Source organism: Nomascus leucogenys, chromosome 17 (assembly GCF_006542625.1).
Source record: "Nomascus leucogenys isolate Asia chromosome 17, Asia_NLE_v1, whole genome shotgun sequence".
Classification (NCBI taxonomy): Eukaryota; Metazoa; Chordata; class Mammalia; order Primates; family Hylobatidae; genus Nomascus; species Nomascus leucogenys.
Window position 1 is genome coordinate 7641426 of NC_044397.1, and position 18639 is coordinate 7660064.

The following is an 18639-nucleotide window of genomic DNA, read 5'->3' on the forward strand; positions in this document are numbered from 1 at the left end:
GAAAGTGCAGTCTGGATTCCAACTCAGAGGGAAATCCTGCATATGTTCCCTTCCCTCTCCTCCCCCTAGACTGGGAAGTGGGGGCCAGCCCAGCTGCCCGCTCCCCTCAATACACCAGGTGTGAGAACACAGCTGTTTCTTCATTGTTCCCCCACCCAGGCGGGCTGTAATTGGTGGGGCAGAGCAGGGCGGGGCTGCCCCCATGTTGAATCCAGTGGGGCTATCTCCACTCCAGGCAAATCCAGCCAGACACTGATTCTGAGCAGCAGTTCTGCCTGGTGAGAGCTGCCGCGGATTGGTGGAGGTAGGGGACTGAGAGGTCAGGGAGTGTCAGGTCAGGGTGGATCAGGAGCCCCAAATGAAAAATTAGAATTGCCTGGAGAAGAACTCCTGCTAGACTGAGGGAGAAGGGTTAGGGAACTCCAGGGGCACGGAGGCTGTGCAAGAGGAGGGGGTGACTAGAGGAAGGGAGGGGCCAGGGAGCAGTAGGAATGCCTGGAGCTGGGAATGGCAAGCTGTAGGTCTTGGTTTACTCTTGCCTTGGTTCAATCTCCCCATCTATGCTATGGTGAGAACCTTCCTGCCTCAGCTGCCTTGCCAAGAGAAAGGGCTTCATGAAAGCAAAAATGACCTACAAATTGAGGTCAGGAGCAGGAAGGTGTAAACTGAAGGGAGGGGGAACTCCTGCCCACCTCACGTCCTTGCCAGGCGAGGCAGAAGCAGGACAGGCAAGCCTAAAGTCTGTGTTGTCTTCCCAGGCACTGACTCACTGGCCCTGCCATGCCCACGCCACTGCTCCCGCTGCTGCTTCGATTGCTGCTGTCCCGCCTGCTGCTGCCTGCTGCCCGCCTGGCCCGCCAATACCTCCTGCCCCTGCTGCGCCGATTGGCCCGCTGCCTGGGCTCCCAGGACATGCGAGAGGCTTTGCTAGGCTGTCTGCTGTTCATTCTCAGCCAGCGACACTCGCCAGACGCTGGGGAGGCCTCAAGAGTGGACCGCCTGGAGAGGAGGGAGAGGTTAGGCCCCCAAAAGTGAGGCCACAAGTCCTGGCAGCAGCTGTATCCACAAAATGCTTTCTTTTGGAGTAGGATAATCCTGGCACCAGCACTGACCGAAGCCTGCCCGGTGGACAGAAGATATAGTGAGGGTTGTGCATGAGAGGGATCTGCCACAGACATGCCTCTCCACTCCCAACAGAAATGTCTTTCTGGAAGAATGCCTTGCATCTAGCACAAAACTGATTATTGCCCCTCTGTCCTCCAGCAGTTCCTCCCGAAGACCGCTTCTAGTCACCTCTGGCCTCAGGTGGGAGAGGAACTAACACCCACCCACCCCTGCCCTCCCTGCAAATGGGAACATCAAGGTTCCCAATGCTTAACTGAGGGACAAGTGACAATTTAGCAGAGAGGCAAGATTTGAATCCAGACTGTCTTCCAGACTCAGGACCTACCTTAAAATAATATCTGAGTTGCCTATGGAGGCAGACCTGCCTGCAAAGCCCAGCACTCAGCAAGTGCTCAATAAATATTTTATTTGAATTCTTTCCGTGGCTTTGAAAGTTTAATCACTCAGACTGTTGCTCTGCAAAACAGTTTAACCTGGCCTGGCAGTTGGTGGGGGTGGGGGAGAGGAGAGACGGACAATTGTACAAGGGTTTATTTTGCTACCTATTCCACTGTGGTTTCAGTCCTCACAGCCTGGAAGTTGTTTCCCCCTGCTTAGTTTCGGTCAGTATGTCACACTGTGACCCAGAAATGGCTTGAGTCTGTCTAGGAGGAAGTTTGCCTGGCTAGCTCACAGTAGGGAGGAAAATATCCTCCAGCGAGTTTGAGGACTTCTCAGCTAGTCGTGGTGGGAAGACAGGTGATACGTTTGCTAAGAGACTGGGTGGGAGGCCACCCAGGGAGGCCGTGCAGAAATGCATCCCCTTGAGGGTCATCCCACCCTAGAAGAGACTAGGGGTGGGTGAGTGGCCTTAAGAACTGACTTTATCATTTCCTCCTCCCTAGTGGGAGGCCCCTCAGGGGTCATATAAGAGCCCCAGAAGAGTCAACATGCTTAAGGAAACACAGAAAGTACAGTCTGGGCTGGGCGCGGTGGCCCACGCCTGTAATCTCAGCACTTTGGGAGGCCGAGGCAGGCGGATCGCCTGAGGTCGGGAGTTCGCGACCAGCCTGACCAACATGGTATTTTTAGTCTCTACTAAAAATACAAAATTAGCCGGGCTTGGTGGCGTATGCCCGTAATCCCAGCTCCTCCGGAGGCTGAGGCAGGAGAATCGCTTGAATCCGGGAGGCGGAGGTTGCAGTGAGCCGAGATCGCGCCATTCCTCTCCAGCCTGGACAACAAGAGCGAAACTCCGTCTTAAAAAAAAAGAGACACATTTTGCATCCCAGCCTCCGGATAATTTGCTTATTGTTCCTAGGCAATAATCCTGTCTCTCTGGGTGAATGTTGGGCTGTGTCTAGGTTCAGAGGAGGACAGTGAGGAGTACAGGACCCAGTTGGGATTCCCGGCCCCTCCCCACACCCGTCAGAAGGCTTGGTTGGGGAAGAAGTGAGCCCCGAGCTATGCGCCCCACCCCCAGCCCTGCGGGGCTTTCTGCCAGCCGCACGCCGTCCCTCCGCACTACCCCGTCGGCTTCCTTCCCGAGTCTTCAAAGCCAATGCACGTGCTCCCAGGTCTCAGGGAGGCGACCTAGGGGGAGGGGCAGAGAGAAGGGGGTCCGAGTCCCTGGGCCCCTAACCCCGTCCCTTTCCGAAGCCTCGGGTGCCCAAAGGCGCCGGCCGCCAGTCCCGGGCCCGACGGGCCCCTCCCACTGAGTCGGCTCTGGTCTCCCCGCCCCTGAGCCGCAAGGACTGGACGCAGCCGGCTGCGGAGCTCTGGGCGGGTGCTGGGGTTGCCTGTTGCAGCCTCTCTTCCGCCCGGCGGCCCACACCGGTCAGGCCCGGCGCGGGCTGCGCTCTCCAGCCGTGGCTATGGCCCCAGCCCCGAGATGAGGAGGGAGAGAACTAGGGGCCCGCGGGCCGGGGAATTTCCGTCCCCCCGCCAAGTCCGGATGCTCACTCCAAAGTCTCAGCAGGTGCGCGGGGCGGGGCCGGGGGGCCTGGCGGGGGGGGGGGGGGGCGAGGTCTGCGCCGTTCTCACGCTGCCGGGCGGGACAGGGGGCCAGTAGGGGGACCTGCTGGGCTACAGTGTCTCAGGGGAGTCAGAATCTTTGGTTTCTGGATGCGGGGCCACTTTTCTGGGCCTTCGAAGGCCATTATTAGATGACTGCCTCCCCAAACTCCCCAGCCACTTACAGATGCCCCAGGAACATAGGGTAGGGGGAAGAGGTCTGGAAAATTAGACTAGAAGACCAGCCCAGACCTAGCTGAACAAAGAATTTAGTCTTCTCGAACCCTGAGCCAGTACCCACCCTGTGAACACACCTGTCTTTACTTAAAAAATCTTGATGTTTTATTCATCATGGAGTCTTTAAAAAAAAACAAAAACCGAGTCTCACTCTGTTGCTCAGGCTGGAGGGCAGTGGTGCGATCACAGCTTACTGCAGTCTCGACCTCATGGACTCAAGCCATCCTCCAGCCATCCTTCCACCTCAGCCTCCCAAAATGCCAGGACCACAGGCATGCGTCAACATGCTTGGCTAATTTATTTATTTATTTTTTTTAAAGAGATAGAGTCTCCCTGTGTTGCCCAGGCTGGTCTTGAACTCCTAAGCTCAAGTGATTCTTCTACCTTGGCCTCCCAAAGTGCTGGGATGACAGATGTGAGCCACTGCACTTGGCATCATGGAGTCTTGATTTGTAGACATTGCATTAAAACTTATTTTGGTAAGGGCTGGGCGCGGTGGCTCACGCCTGTCATCCCAGTACTTTGGGAGGCCAAGGCGGGCGGAACACAAGGTCAGGAGTTCGAGACCAGCCTGACCAACTTGGCGAAACCCCGTCTCTACTAAAAAAAAAAAAAATACAAAAATTAGCTGGGCGTGGTGGCACGCGCCTGTAATCCCAGCTACTCAGGAGGCTAAGGCAGGAGAATCGCTTGAACCCAGGAGGTGGAGGTCGCAGTGAGCCAAGATCACGCCACTGCACTCCAGCCTGGGTGACAGAGTGAGACTCCATCTCAAAGAAAAAAAAAACAAAACTTACTTTGATTACATTAAAATGTATCTTTTTTTTTTCTTTCAGACAAGGTCTTGCTCTGTTGCCCAGGCTGGAGTGCAATGGCAGGATGATGGCTCACTGCAGCCTCGACCTCCCGGGCTCTAGTGAACCTCCTGCCTCAGTCTCTGGAGTAGCTGGAACCACAGGCTCGAGCCACCATGCCTAGCTAATTTATTTTAATTTTTTTTGTACAGATGGGGTCTCACTATGTTGCCCAGGCTAGTCTTGAACTCCTGGGCTCAAGTGATCCTCCCACCTCGGCCTCCAAAAGTGCTGAGATTTCGGGCATGAGCCAACACTCCTGACCTAAAATTTATCTTGATTCGTAAGTTTTTTGGCTCCCCCTTACATTTTACACCCCTGGCAAGTGCCTCACTGGCCTCTCCCTAGTCCCAGCCCTGTCACAATGCCATGGAGATACAGTCACAAACACAACTGAGAACACAGACAGTCATGAGACATGTGCTGGTTACCAACCCCCAGGTCAAGCAAACACACTTCCAGCAAACACACATGACTTGTTGGTGACAGCTGAGAGGACACACGCCTGGGGAGAGAGAGGACTGTGTGTGAGGTGGTGAGGCATGCTTGGGGCCTGCCAAGTTGGGGAGGGAGTCTGGGGCAAGCCACGGTCCCATATAGAGTGGTGAATAAGGTGTAGAGTAGAGGTGCAGCAGGACCAACCCTTCCCACCCCACCCCTTCGACAGGGACCTGAGGGAGCTCAAGGTGGGAGAGAGGCCAGAAGACCAGGCAGAGACTGAAGAGAGCTGGCAAGGCCTGGCTAGAAAAACTCCAGGTAAGGCCTGTGTAAGTTGGGGCTCCCCAGGCTGTCCAGCAGGGGGCCCTGGCACCCAGCAACCTCCTCTGCTTGGGAGGTGGCTACAGAGGGGTGTGGGTGTTGGCTAGGGGCCCAGCAGGATGGATGCCAGATGGACTTCTTTCCAACAATAACAGCCCTGGCTGTTGCCATCCGCCGAGCTGGCAGGGCCCCAGTGCGGGTGGGGAGAGGAACCAGCCTTTCCCAGTCTGGCCTGAGACCCTCACCACTTCCCTCCAGTTTTCTTCCACCTCCAGCCCCCTTTGTACACAACTGCAGCCACTGGCCACCAGCCTTGCCATGCCTGGCAGATCTTCTGAACCACTAGCCCTGCCACCCCCACAGACCCAGAGACCAGGAAAGGAGGGTGGGGAGCAAGGAAGGGGGCCAAGGCAGAGGGGAGAGGAGGTCTAGGAGAGGAAGAGAGAGAGACTGGACAAACATGAGGGCAGGAATTAGGGGGTTGTGGACAGACATGAAGCCACTCTCAAGTCATGGGGCTGTGCCTAGAAAAATACCACCCAAACCCATCTTCCTGCCCTCTGGTTAGGGCTGGCGGGGATGGAGGGGATGGGGGTGGGGTGGGGGAGGGTTGGGAAGGAATATGTGTGTCATCTCTGTGGGGCATGGAAACAGAAGGCTGGGGACACCCATTCTGGAGTAGCTTGGGGAGAGCCACTGACCCTAGTTAGAAAAGCCACCTCTCTCCTTAGGGCCCTGTTTCTCTGGGGACAGGGTGGGACTACCTTATCCCTATGGTGTGAGGTACTGCCAATTGTTAATCAGTGTCTGTGGCTTCTCTAGGGGACAAGCCCTTCGGGTCAGTGGGCATGGGGTGGGCAGTGTGGGTTGGATTTTCTCCTCAGGACCTTTCCAGCCTTAGGATCATCCTCTAGCACTGAGTGCTGCTGGAAGGGCAGGGAGTGCCCCCCCACCCCACCCCATTTATTGCCCGACCAAAGAGAGGGCCTCCCTCCCCCTCCCTTGGAGGGACTTGCTGGACCACCCCTCAGCACGCCCACACCTTCCTCCTTAGCTAGTGGAGGAGGTGCTCAGCAAGGCTTCCGCCTCTCAGGACGGCTGGGACAATAGGATTCACTCAGGATGTAAGGCTGTTGCTGGCTTTTTCTCTTCCCATTCCCACCTGTGCCTCAGTTTTCCAAAGTGCTGGATTTAGAAAGGGTGAATTATGAGGGAGCTGGAGGGCTTTGCCCCTGTCCCCCTCCGCGCGCACACACAAGCACAGGCAGAGGCACATAACCCCTCCAAGTCAAAGTTGTGGGTGGTGTGGTGTTTGCGCGTCTGTGGCTGGGACTGGATGTGTCAGGGATGGGAAAACCCATCATGCTGGTCACAGAAAATGGGAGGTGGGGACAGAAGCAGTTTTGAAGGAAAAGAAGAGGAGGGGGACTGAAAGAAAGAAGGGGGCGTTGAAAGGGAAGGCGCTGGGAGGAAAAAGGTGCAGTGTGGAGGAAGCGCGGCGTGGGCAGGGCTTGGGAAGGGATAACGGAACATCTGAGGTGGAGTGGGCCGTGGGGCGTCGGGGCCGGTCTGACTAGCGGGTGTGTAAATGGAACAGTCCCGAGATGGATTTTATGGGAGTCTGCGCAGGTCCTTAATGTGTGGCTGTACCCTCCAGCCCCATGTGCCCCACACGATGGACAGCCTTGGTGTGGCAGGGCCCAAAGAGGTCCTAACTACCGAAATAACACGACCAGGCGGCCCTGGGGGCGCAGGGGCTCGGGGTTGGGGCGGCGGAGCGCGCGGAGTCGCCGCGGGGTGGCAGGGGCGGGCCGGGGGCGGGGCCGCGGGCGTCGGTCGGGGGGGGGTGGGAGCGGGCTCAGGGCAGGGCGGGGCGGGCCCAGCGGAGGGCGGGTTTGAATGTGCCCCGGCGGGAGCGGGAAGCTGCAGGGAGAGAGCGCGGATCTCAGCGCGGGAGCAGTGTTTCTGCGGCAGGTGCTGCCCGGGGCCGGGGACTGGGGACTGCCGGGGCGGAAGACGCCGCTGCCCTCCTGCCACGGAGGGCAGGGAGGCCGGGCCTGACGGCTCCACAGCCCGGAGAAGGGACGCCGGGTGGGGCCCCAGTGCGGAGCGTGCGGAGCCGCGCAGCACGTGGCGCGCACGGGCCAGGGAGCCTGAGGACACTGCGGGGACCGGGACCCGAGCTGGGCTAGGCGGCCTGGCTCCCGGGCCTAAAACAGGCTGCGGTCACGTTGACCTCCGCAAGGGGCAGGCGAGTGGACGGGTGATCCCGATCGATCTGGTCGGTATCAGGGAGGGGCCGTGCCGCTGACTGCGCTGGCGGAGGGGTATGGGGATGGGGATGGAGGCTCGCGAGCGGAGGTGCGGGGCTGTCTCTTTAACCCCGGTCTTTTACTGGCTAAACTCGTATCCCTGGCGTCTCCTTCCTGCGCACGTCCTCATTTACTGATTTACTGTGAGGGTATATGAGAGGGCGAAGACACACACTCCTCGGCTTTGCTTACCAGGAGAGAGCAGTCGTAGGTCAAGGCTGGCTCCAACCCTGCCCTCACACCTTTAGGGGTCTCTCTCCAGCCCTGTGGTAGTCCCTTTGCCTACTCTTCGCGGTGGCCTCCAGACCCTCCAACTTTCCTCCTGCTTGTGTAAGCTCCTCATGCCAGGATGTGTGTGATGGGGCGGGACTGAGGTGCCTGACACTCAAGTCAGGCTGGGATTGATCTTGGTCTCCACCTCATTTTTCCCTTTAGTTCAATCAGCGTTCCCCCCACCTCCCAGTCTACAGGGCTAGCTGAGAAGCAGCTTTTATACCTCTCTCCATTCTAAAAGGAGCTTGAACATTTAATACGGATTCTAGCTCCTGCACTCACCAGCTCTGTGACTTCAGGCAAGTGACTCAACCCCTCTGAACCTCAGCTGGCCCCATCTATTCAGTGCTAGTACTAGCTTATGGGTGGTTGTGAAGAAAAGACAAGAGATCTGCAGGTAGTGGCTGGCCCCATATGAGATCCTGGGAGTGGACAATTGCAGGAGAGGTGTTGGGAGTCTGGAGGCAGGGAGGTACTCAATTTGGTGGCTGCTTTCAGGGGCCCACCTCAGCAGGCCAAGGCATAGTTGGAGGGACACCAGATGCTCTGAGCTGGTATCAGATCCCTGTTTGGCGCTGGGCAAAGGCAGACAAGAGCAAAACACGAAGGCTGGCCAGCTGAATGTTAGGATATGGGCAGGAGGAGAGGGCTGGAGTTGAATTGTGCCCAGGACTGGTATGGGGACTCCTAAGAACAGAGAGAGCAAGGGGTGTAGCAGGGAGACAGGGAAGAAATAAATACTTCTTCTCTAAGCCTAAGCCAGTTTTACCCAGGAGAACAGGAACTATTCTCCCCACCCCAGGCCCCCATCTGCTTTGAAGCTGCACCTGCTCTTAACTGCCAGGAATCTTGCCTGTGGAGTGGAGTACAGGGTATGCGGGTGTGAAGTAAGAACCTAGAGGAAGAGTCCCTACTACCTAATAGAAAACCTGAGACCTAGGCAGGGCTCAGTGGCTCATGCCTGTAATCCCAGCACTTTGGGAAGCCAAGGTGGGTGGATCACCTGAGGTTGGGAGTTCGAAACCAGCCTGGTCAACATGGTGAAACCCCGAGTCTACTAAAAATACAGAAATCAGCTGGGCGTGGTGGCAGGAGCCTGTATTCCCAGCTATTTGGGAGGCCGAGGCAGGAGAATCACTTGAACCTGGGAGGCAGAATTTGCAGTGAGCTGAGATCATGCCATTGCACTCCAGCCTGGGCAACAGGAGCAAAAACTCCGTCTCAAAAAAAAAAGAAAAGAGAAAACCTGATACCTGAGGCTTTCCCCCACCCCCACCCCAGTAATGCCCTCTTGCCTTCCTCTCTCTAGAAAATGTAAGTATGATTATTCACCCCTCTGGTGCCTAGGACAGTGCCTGGCTAGCATGCAGAGGTCCTCAGTAAATATTTGTCGAAGGCGTGATTGGAGGAATCCTTCTGCCTCCATCTGGAGGTGTGGGGCTGAGGAGCTGAGGAGGACCTCTGAGAGCTTGGAGTTTCCCTGGGGAGGGTTGAGAGGCACTACAGGGAGGTGGGAGAGCCCATGGAAGGTCTCATGGTGCCCAGCTGCTTCTGTTTGTCTGAGTGGAGCCAGAAGCAATGCTGCACCTGCGAGAGTTCCCCTGCTGAGACTCCCTGTTCTCTTATCTCCCGAGCGACAGGGGTGGCTTTTTATCTCCTGGGTGTGCTTCTGCTTCTTTGCTTGCAAGGCTTCTCAGAATGGGGCCCCATGAAGCCTGAGGGACTCTCTCCTGATATGCCCTGTGCCACCTTTTTCATTCTGGATCCGCACCCAGGAGCCCGTGGACAAGGCCCGCTGCCTGAGCCTGAACTAGGAGCACCTCCTAGGGACTGCCCAGGCTTGCTCTGCTCTGACCCTTCTGCTGGCCAGTCTGGGCACCTGGTGAGTGCCCAGAAGGGAGGGAGGGGAAGCTGTCCTTTCACCCCAAACAGCAAGGCCTGGGCCCAGCTAGGCCTGAGTGTGGGGGATGTGTCAGTGCACATCTGCCTGGCTTCCCATGCCATTCAATGGGAAAAGCTGTTTAATCTGCCGGTGCCAGGGGGTCTCCCCCTACACAAATGGGGAGCAGGAGAGGGCGCTGAGGGAGAAGGAGAGGAGCTTTGGGATCCACCCCTCCAGTCTTCTTTTCAAGGTCACTCTTAGAAAGGGGAAGAGGACAGGAGCCTGTGACTGAGAGAGGAACTAAGGGAGGACTAGGTGACCCTGGGGTCGGGAGGGGGGAAGGGGGAGGGCTGTGCCCCCACATCCATTATGAAATATTTTCCTGGAAAACCGGCCAGCAACTAGGAAGCCCCTGGGCAGTGGCTGGAAAGAAAGGTTAAGGTGCCAACAGCAGAGAGGCTGGAATCTGGGATGCCTCCAGGAGAGGACAGCCCCACTCTAGCCATGAATCCAGGGGCTCCCCAGGGAGGGTGGAGAGACCAGACTTGCCGAGAGGGGCCTGGGGAGCCTCTGGTTTGGCCTCAGTCATCATCGCTGTTGTCGCAGCTGCTGCAGATCTGCCTGTTCTGTGTCCTTCCTCCTCCTCCCCCGACCTCTTTGCTGTGTCTCCTCCATTTGTCTCCCTCCTTCCCTTGTCATCACTGTCCCTGACCCCTCTCGTCCTCTTGCCTGTCTTCTTTGACTGTCTTTCCCTCCCTCCCATCATCTTTCCTCCTCCTTCCCTCCTGCTCTCCACCCTCCGGTTTCCCAGCTTATAAACTGCTTCGGCTGCTGGATAAAAATAGCGGTGGCAGCGGCCAGGCAGGGAGCCAGGTAGAGTCTGAGCAGGCAGGGGGGCCGCGCAGGACTGGCCTGCTGGGCCAGGGGGCTGGGTGGGGGTCAAGTTGAGTGGTCCTGAAGGGCAGGGTACAGAGGGGGTCTCACTGGACTCCTCGACTGGCCTGTTCTGTCAGCCCTGCCCCCTCTCCCCCTAAGAGCCTGAGGAGGCCTGTGGCAGGGCCAAGACGGGGCCTTACACTGTTCCTGCCCCCAGCAGGCCCCTGAGGGAGGGAGCTGTCAGCCAGGGAAAACTGAGAACACCATCGCCATGACAACCAGTCACCAGCCTCAGGACAGGTAAGGGGTAAGGGGCTGGGCTGTGGATCCAGGGAATGGGTTTTTAGGGAGCCGGAGCCGGGTGTGGTGTCCTTTGGAATTGGGGATTGCCACTGCTGACTGGCCTTCCAGCCAGGTAGCTATGAGTCAGGTCTGCATCAGGGGCGGGACCCGCTGTGCCTTGGCTGGGTGCTGGCTGGGGTGTCTGTGGGAAGGGCAGGGTACGTGGGCAGCAGTCCTTCCCTGGCCTGTCTGTGTTTCCACTGTTGCTCTCCAGCCAGTTAGCGGCTTCCGGCTCCTCCCGCCACCACTGTGGGGAGATACTTGGCTGCACCCCTCCTTCCAATGCACATCTGGCAGAACTGCCCTGGGGCCTCTGCCTTAGATGACCTGGCCCACCCTGGTTCTTGATCTGATCTTCCTCTCAATTCTCCGCCTCTGGAGCCTGTGAACTCCCAATCAAGTTAGACTTGCAGTTATGACTGTGAATATGTATTTTGGAAGAAGAGGCTGTAGCTTAATTCAGTTTCTCAAAGGGATCTGGGACCCAAGAAGGCTGAGGAAGTGATGCCTGAGATCCAAAGCTCCTTCAAAGCATCAAGCTCTGTCCTTCCCTCCAACTCAGGCCCCAGAAACCCATCATGTCTGCCCTACCCACCCCACCTCCCTCCTGTGCCAAAGGCTATGAAACTAGGCCACTTATGCCTGTGGGGGCTTTGAGCATGTAGCTTAATCTCTCTGGGACTGTTTTTCCACCTGTAAAATAGAGCTAAAAGTATCCACTTCCCAGGAAGTGGATCTAGAAGTAAGGGAATTTAAGGAGGCATGGCAGTAAGTCCAGGGTGCTTCCCTGCCTCCTGTGCTCCATTCCCAGGCTGCCTGCCCATTCTGTCCCCACCTCCGCTCTCCTGTGGGCAGTTCCCTGAAGCCCTCGCCGTCTCCATTTGCCTTATTGCACAGCTCAGTCATTTCCCAGCGCCCCCCCCCCAACCCCGATCCTCTGTCCTATGTGACTTTGGGAGTTTTTCCTTCTGCTCTGGGCCTCCGAACCAAGCCTGTAGCTTCTCCAAGGGAAGCGTGTATGTGAGAGGGTTGGGGGGCTGCAGTTGCATTAACTCAGACCTGCTCACGTGGTGCGCTCACCACGCCATCCCTGTGTGAGGCCTGCCAGCGGTCCAGGCTCCTGCACTCTGGCCAGGCCTGTCTTCTCACTGCCTTGGGCTGTATCCCTGCCATCTCTGAAGAGAGCTGGTGTTGGCTCTGGGGAGGGTGTGCAAACCCAACTGGAGATCTACATGGGCCGGGCTGGGGTTACTCAGCTTTCAGGCAAGGCCTATCTGGGAGAAGCTGGCCTGACCTGGAAGGGCCTTGAGGTATAGGGCTTGGGGCATTGCCCTGGCCAAAGGTGGGCAGCCCTTATTTATACCCTGAGGCCCAGATGACTTCCAGTGGCCCCATACCTCCTGGCCTGCCCTGGGTGGTATGAACTACAAAGTTCTGTTTGGCCAGGAAGGAAACAGCTCTAAGGCCCTCTCTTCACAGCGGCCCTGAGGCACCCTGCCCGCCTGCCCCTGTAGGTCCAGAATAGTGTGGGAGTTTCTCAACTTCAGAATCCTCTCTGGGGAGCAACACAGTCCCTGACCAGACAGCATAATTACTTCCAGCCTGCCTGGTGGGGGTGGAAGAGACTTGCTCTTTGCTTTCTCACTCATCCACCCGCCCCCCTGCCCTTCGGCAGGATTTCCAAAACCATCTCCAGATGTGCGGGTCACACTGGTTCCCAGCCTGCAGAGTCCCCCAAGCCTTCCAGGGCTGATAACCATAGTCCTGTCAGCCATGCCATTCAGTCCTATGACTCTGACCCCATCCCCACCCCGAATTCCAACGAGCCATGTACCCTTTTCTCCCCCCACTCCCATAAGAGGACACATGCAGATGGACACAAACACAGATGCCCTGTGCCCTGGGACCTAGAGACGCTGACGACGGACAGGGGCTTCCCTGGGGCTCATCGTGGAGTGGGGCAGGATGGTGCGTCACTTGGCTCCTCTTTCCTCCTCCATCGCAGATACAAAGCTGTCTGGCTTATCTTCTTCATGCTGGGTCTGGGAACGCTGCTCCCGTGGAATTTTTTCATGACGGCCACTCAGGTGAGGCTGGAGGGACTGGGCTCCACGGGGCATTGCCCACTGTGCCTGCAGGATCTGACTCTGTGCTGGTAGGCACAGGGAGAGAGATTTCAACACTCCTCTCTGCAACCCCTGCAGTATTTCACAAACCGCCTGGACATGTCCCAGAATGTGTCTTTGGTCACTGCTGAACTGAGCAAGGACACCCAGGCGTCAGCCGCCCCTGCAGCACCCTTGCCTGAGCGGAACTCTCTCAGTGCCATCTTCAACAATGTCATGACCCTATGTGCCATGCTGCCCCTGCTGTTATTCACCTACCTCAACTCCTTCCTGCATCAGAGGTGAGTGCCCACCCCCTCCCCAGCCCCCAGCCTGACGGTCACTGTGTCCTGCACCCCCTTGGCTGAGCCCCAGCTTTGCTCACTTGTCTCTGCCACCCTTGGCCTTTCCCGGCAGGATCCCCCAGTCCGTACGGATCCTGGGCAGCCTGGTGGCCATTCTGCTGGTGTTTCTGATCACTGCCATCCTGGTGAAGGTGCAGCTGGATGCTCTGCCCTTCTTTGTCGTCACCATGATCAAGATCGTGCTCATTAATTGTAAGCTGGGCCGGGAGTAGGCCTGTGGGAGGAGGCGTGCCCAACTACCCCCACTCTTTTTTCAGACCCACTGTTAGCCAGAGGGAAGCCCAGCCTCCGCCTGGAGGGAGTGGATGCTGTGAGCAGTTGGGATTCAGAGGCCTGAGTGGGCCTGGACCAGGGCTGGGAGGGGGCAGAGGGAAGGGCAGCTCAGCCTCAAGGCTCACGGAGACTAAAGTAGGAATGACAGGGACCTGTCTTCTTGGGCACCCCCAACTGCCAGCCCCAGCTCCCCTGCTCATGCCCACCCTGTTTCCCCAGCGTTTGGTGCCATCCTGCAGGGCAGCCTGTTTGGTCTGGCTGGACTTCTGCCTGCCAGCTACACAGCCCCCATCATGAGTGGCCAGGGCCTAGCAGGCTTCTTTGCCTCTGTGGCCATGGTCTGCGCTATTGCCAGTAAGTCCGGCTGTCTACCTGCCCAGTGCCCTGGTGTGGTGGGGAGAGGGAATTGGGCCTGTCTCTGATCACTGACACCACCCCAGGTGGCTCGGAGCTATCAGAAAGTGCCTTCGGCTACTTTATCACAGCCTGTGCTGTTATCATTTTGACCATCATCTGTTACCTGGGCCTGCCCCGCCTGGTGAGTAAATGGGGGGAGCTGGGGTTTGGGGTATAGGGATCTGGGGTTCCAGACCACGGGTGTTCTGAGGACAAAACCTGGAGGAGGCCGGGATTCTGGAGATTCTGCCTCTGAATCCACCTCCCCCGTCTCCCTTACTTGATAGGAATTCTACCGCTACTACCAGCAGCTCAAGCTTGAAGGACCCGGGGAGCAGGAGACCAAGTTGGACCTCATTAGCAAAGGTCCGAAGAGCCTGAGGAAGCTGGGGTGGAGGATGGTATACCAGGCGGGGGATAGCATGAGCAAAGAGAACAAAGATGAGTGCACCGTGTTAGCTAGCAGCCCTGAGCCAGAGGAGGACCGAAGGACTAGGGTGGGGAGAAGGGGACAATAGGAAATAAGGGCCGGCAATGATAAAATGGGGGCAGATCCTGGATGACCTTGAATGTCTGAGGTGTTTGGACTAAAGGCAGTGGGAAGCAATTTCAGATTCCTGAGTGAGGAATAATATGACCTGAGGCTCCTGGGAGCGGCCAGGCCCCCGGAACTTGAGCTGTAGGGATTTGGAGGCGAGGTCTGGGTTAGGGTTAGGGTTAGGGTACGGCTGGGACTGGTTAAGGAGGTGTCTACTTTCAAGTAATCCCAGCCCTTTTGGGGAATGTTTGTGTTGTCTTCTGTTGCTTTGTCCTCCCCACAACTTGGAGATTCTTCCACCCTGCAGGAGAGGAGCCAAGAGCAGGCAAAGAGGAGTCCGGAGTTTCAGTCTCCAACTCTCAGCCCACCAACGAAAGCCACTCTATCAAAGCCATCCTGAAAAATGTACATAGGGGAGGTTATTCTACCTTCTACCCCTTGTCTTCTTTCTCTCCTCCTTTTGCTCCCTCCCCCTGCCACCCATCTCCTCCCTTTCTGACCTGAGAGTGGTCACTCCTGGATTCTTTTGTGTGTGCGTGCGTGCCCATGTGTGCATGCCGGGGTGGGGATTCGTGGTTCCTTTTTTTTGTTTTGAGACAGTTTCACTCTTGTTGCCCAGGCTGGAGTGCAACAGTGCAATCTCCACTCGCTGCAACCTCCATCTCCCAGGTTCAAGTGATTCTCCTGCCTCAGCCTCCCAAGTAGCTGAGATTACAGGCATATGCCACCATGCCCGGCTAATGTTTTGTATTTAGTAGAGACAGGGTTTCGCCAGGTCAATCTAGTCTCAAACTCCTGACCTCAGGTGATCCACCCACCTCGGCCTCCCAAAGCGCTGAGATTACAGGTGTGAGCCACCACGCCTGGCCTGGATTCGTGGTTCTTTAATGCACAACCACCATGAGGACACAGGCACTTGGGTGACTCCACCCCTTCTATCTAGATCTCAGTCCTGGCTTTCTCTGTCTGCTTCATCTTCACTATCACCATTGGGATGTTTCCAGCCGTGACGGTTGAGGTCAAGTCCAGCATCGCAGGCAGCAGCACCTGGGGTGAGGATGCCACAGGTTCCCAGGATGGGAACAGACAGGATCTTGAGCTGGGCTGGAAGTGGGGAAGAGAGGGAGCCTGGGTCACCTTCTCTCCGTTTCCTGGGTCCGTTTGCCCTTCCCTGGGCTGGAAGCATCTTCTCCATTTTACTGTTGGGGAAGCTGAGGCCCAGTGAAGGTTAGGCTTGCTATACCTGCCTCTGTGCGCCTGATAACCACCCGTTCATCTCCTCTTCCAGAACGTTACTTCATTCCTGTGTCCTGTTTCTTGACTTTCAATATCTTTGACTGGTTGGGCCGGAGCCTCACAGCTGTATTCATGTGGGTAAGTGGAGGAAGAGGGCCCCAGGCCCCTGTGGGAAGTAAGAGTCCAGCCTGGACCCAGAGAGGGAACCCAAGAAAGTATGGTGGTAAGGGGACCATTTGTTTTAAAGTCGAGGCATAATTTATGTATAGTTAAGTACAAGTCTTAAGTGTACAACTTAATGAATATATATATATATACACACACACACACACCTGCCCAGATCGAGATGTAGAATATTTCCAGCACTCCAGAAGGCTCCACCATGCCCCTTTCAAGAGTAACCCCCTAAGGAGAACCAGGCTTTGAGGTTTCAGTTCAGGTCCTGAGGGGCCCCAGATGGATCCCTGGGGGCCTGGCTGTGCCCTGGGGTGGCAGCCTGGGCTGAGGCCCTGCCTGCTGCCCACAGCCTGGGAAGGACAGCCGCTGGCTGCCAAGCCTGGTGCTGGCCCGGCTGGTGTTTGTGCCGCTGCTGCTGCTGTGCAACATCAAGCCCCGCCGCTACCTGACCGTGGTCTTCGAGCACGATGCCTGGTTCATCTTCTTCATGGCCGCCTTTGCCTTCTCCAACGGCTACCTCGCTAGCCTCTGCATGTGCTTCGGGCCCAAGTGAGTAGGGCTGGCAGGGAACTTGGTGGCATCAGACAGGATCTAGAGTTCCAGTGGGGGACACTCAGTAGAGGGAGGGCAAAAGCAGAGTCCCTGCTCCCAGAGCTGAGAGGAGAGATGGCTCAGGAGGGGCCCCTAGGCTGAGGGGATAGTGACTGTAGTGGAGGGGGGTGTCCAGGCTTACTTAGGTGGAGGTGGAGACGGGCTCGCAGGAAGGAGCGAAAGACAACCCTACCATACACATTCCCTCAAGGAGGAGAAGCCAGGTTGGGGTTAGGCAGCTAGGATGGGTTGATCAGCAGAATGAGGTTCGACAGTCAAGTTGCCCCACCCCACCCCTCCTTCCACCCAGAGGCTCTGGGCTGGGGTATAGCCATTCTGAGGTAGCCTTGCCCTTCCTTCCCCACTTAGGAAAGTGAAGCCGGCTGAGGCAGAGACCGCAGGAGCCATCATGGCCTTCTTCCTGTGTCTGGGTCTGGCACTGGGGGCTATTTTCTCCTTCCTGTTCCGGGCAATTGTGTGACAAAGGATGGACAGAAGGACTGCCTGCCTCCCTCCCTGTCTGCCTCCTGCCCCTTCCTTCTGCCAGGGGTGATCCTGAGTGGTCTGGCGGTTTTTTCTTCTAACTGACTTCTGCTTTCCACGGCGTGTGCTGGGCCCGGATCTCCAGGCCCTGGGGAGGGAGCCTTTGGACGGACAGTGGGGACATTGTGGGCTTGGGGCCCAGAGTCGAGGGACAGGGTGTGGCCTCGGCATCTGCTTGAGTTTATCCACTCTTGGCTCTGACTGATCCCTGCTTGTGCAGGCCAGTGGAGGCTGTTGGGCTTGGAGAACACGTGTGTCTCTGTGTATGTGTCTGTGTCCGTGTCTGTCAGACTGTCTGCCTGTCCCGGAGTGGCTAGGAGCTGGGTCTGACCGTTGTATGGTTTGACCTGATATACCCCATTCTCCCCTGCGCCTCCTCCTCTGTGTTCTCTCCATGTCCCCCTCCCAGCTCCCCATGCCCAGTTCCTACCCATCATGCACCCTGTATAGTTGCCACGTTACTGCCTTTTTAAAAAATATATTTGACAGAAACCAGGTGCCTTCAGAGGCTCTCTGATTTAAATAAACCTTTCTTGTTTTTTTCTCCATGGCTCCCTGTGTCCTCCAGCCGTGGCTTCATGCCCTGGAGTGGGTAGAGGGCTGGCAGCCTGAGTCTGGGAGATGAGCATGACCCAGCTGGGCCCTGGCCAGGACTGGACCTGGGTCCAACGGGGAGGAGGGGGGAGTAGTCCTCTTGGCCTCAGAGGGGCTGCAATGCCCCCTGCTGGGGCCACAGGGGAGGGACAGGTCTGGAACCAGAACACCAAGACTGTTAGCCAAGACTGAGAAAGAACGGGTTTTTCTTTGCTGCTTCATTCTTTCTTTCATAGGACAGAGGATGGAGATAGCTCCCCATCTTTCCTTTGTCTTCACTGCCAGCCCCTCCACTCTGTCCCCAGCCCCAGCAATGAACTCTACAAAACTGGCCAGCTCCTGGCCGCACTCCCACACCACCAGGCAGGAAGAGGCCGAGGCCTGAGGGTTCTCCCCTACCTGGCACCCAGCCCTGACACCAAAGCTCAGCCTGCCAGACTTCCTGGGGAACAAGGGGCCTGTGTGTCTGCACAGAGAAACCAACCTTTCCCTTCTCAACACAAACTCTGGCCTAGGGAGGGGTGGGTTGATATGGAACTGTGAGTGTTTTAGTGGAGAAGGCCCTACCACTGGGACCCCCATCTCAAGAATGACCTCACTGGAAGTGAGACCAGAGCTCTGGCCACAGTGCAGCACCCCTGCAGTCTGCACTCCCTACCCTCCCACAAGTCTCAGACTCCTCCCAGAAAGCAGAAGACATTCCTGAATTCTCAGCGCAGGCTGCTCACTCAGCCCTGGCCAGCAGATGGCTACAGAGTTGGCACCTTTGTCAGCGCTTCCTTTCTCACTGGAGTTTAATTTAATTGAGAACTTCAGGCCTCATTAAGGGCTGTTAGCGCATTTTTAAGGCTCTTTGATGAGCTCTGAAGCCCTAATGGGGTAGCTAAGTATACCAGGGCACTGGGAACTGGGGACTGAAGTTCATATGCTATTAATCATTTGTCAGACCAGAGTGTTTATCTGCGGTGCTGGAAAACAAGGTATTCCTTTTGGATCAGGCTCAAAAGCTGAGGGGTTCCCTGAGTATCCTTCCCCCAGTCTGCAGTGCTGTTTGGCAGTGAGTCAAGCTGAACATACAAACCTGAGCTCTTTCTCGTCCTCAGTCCTCCCGTTGTACCCAACCCCAAAGAACCCTATTGGTTTCCTTAGCACCAGCAGTGCTCAGGATT

At 56.8% G+C, this 18639-nt stretch overlaps 2 protein-coding genes across 9 annotated transcripts; both read left to right on the forward strand.

Moving 5' to 3' along the window:
• Positions 1-235: 235 nt before the first annotated feature.
• Positions 236-1545, forward strand: MYMX (myomixer, myoblast fusion factor). Of its 2 annotated transcripts, none has more exons than XM_030796851.1 (2): positions 236-304; positions 759-1545. In XM_030796851.1, exon 2 carries the CDS (start codon positions 781-783, stop codon positions 1033-1035), a length of 255 nt encoding a protein of 84 aa, XP_030652711.1. In that variant the 5' UTR covers positions 236-304; positions 759-780; the 3' UTR covers positions 1036-1545. The 2 variants fall into 2 exon arrangements, with proteins under 2 accessions (XP_030652711.1, XP_030652712.1); XM_030796852.1 differs by having other exon boundaries at positions 236-278.
• A 1356-nt stretch (positions 1546-2901) lies between these two features.
• On the forward strand, positions 2902-17428 carry SLC29A1 (solute carrier family 29 member 1 (Augustine blood group)). Of its 7 annotated transcripts, XM_030797477.1 has the most exons (14): positions 2902-3082; positions 4876-4964; positions 10531-10610; positions 12658-12739; positions 12857-13059; positions 13175-13314; positions 13615-13749; positions 13836-13933; positions 14079-14157; positions 14637-14734; positions 15273-15381; positions 15618-15703; positions 16092-16291; positions 16703-17420. In XM_030797477.1, the coding sequence occupies exons 3-14, from the start codon at positions 10582-10584 to the stop codon at positions 16812-16814; spliced, it is 1371 nt and encodes a 456-aa protein (XP_030653337.1). In that variant the 5' UTR covers positions 2902-3082; positions 4876-4964; positions 10531-10581; the 3' UTR covers positions 16815-17420. The 7 variants fall into 7 exon arrangements, with proteins under 7 accessions (XP_030653337.1, XP_003266263.2, XP_030653335.1 ...); XM_003266215.4 differs by lacking the exons at positions 2902-3082; positions 4876-4964 and adding an exon at positions 6793-6941; XM_030797475.1 differs by lacking the exons at positions 2902-3082; positions 4876-4964 and adding an exon at positions 6863-6941 and having other exon boundaries at positions 10528-10610.
• The last annotated feature ends 1211 nt before the right edge of the window (positions 17429-18639 follow it).

Excerpts from the sequence above, each read along its gene's own strand:
- MYMX (XM_030796851.1), top strand. The coding sequence starts at position 781 with ATGCCCACGCCACTGCTCCCGCTGCTGCTTCGATTGCTGCTGTCCCGC.
- SLC29A1 (XM_030797473.1), top strand. The coding sequence starts at position 9,075 with ATGGAAGGTCTCATGGTGCCCAGCTGCTTCTGTTTGTCTGAGTGGAGC. Across the intron at positions 12,740-12,856 it reads TTTTCATGACGGCCACTCAG|TATTTCACAAACCGCCTGGA; the intron begins GTGAGGCTGGAG and ends CAACCCCTGCAG. Across the intron at positions 13,315-13,614 it reads CAAGATCGTGCTCATTAATT|CGTTTGGTGCCATCCTGCAG; the intron begins GTAAGCTGGGCC and ends CTGTTTCCCCAG.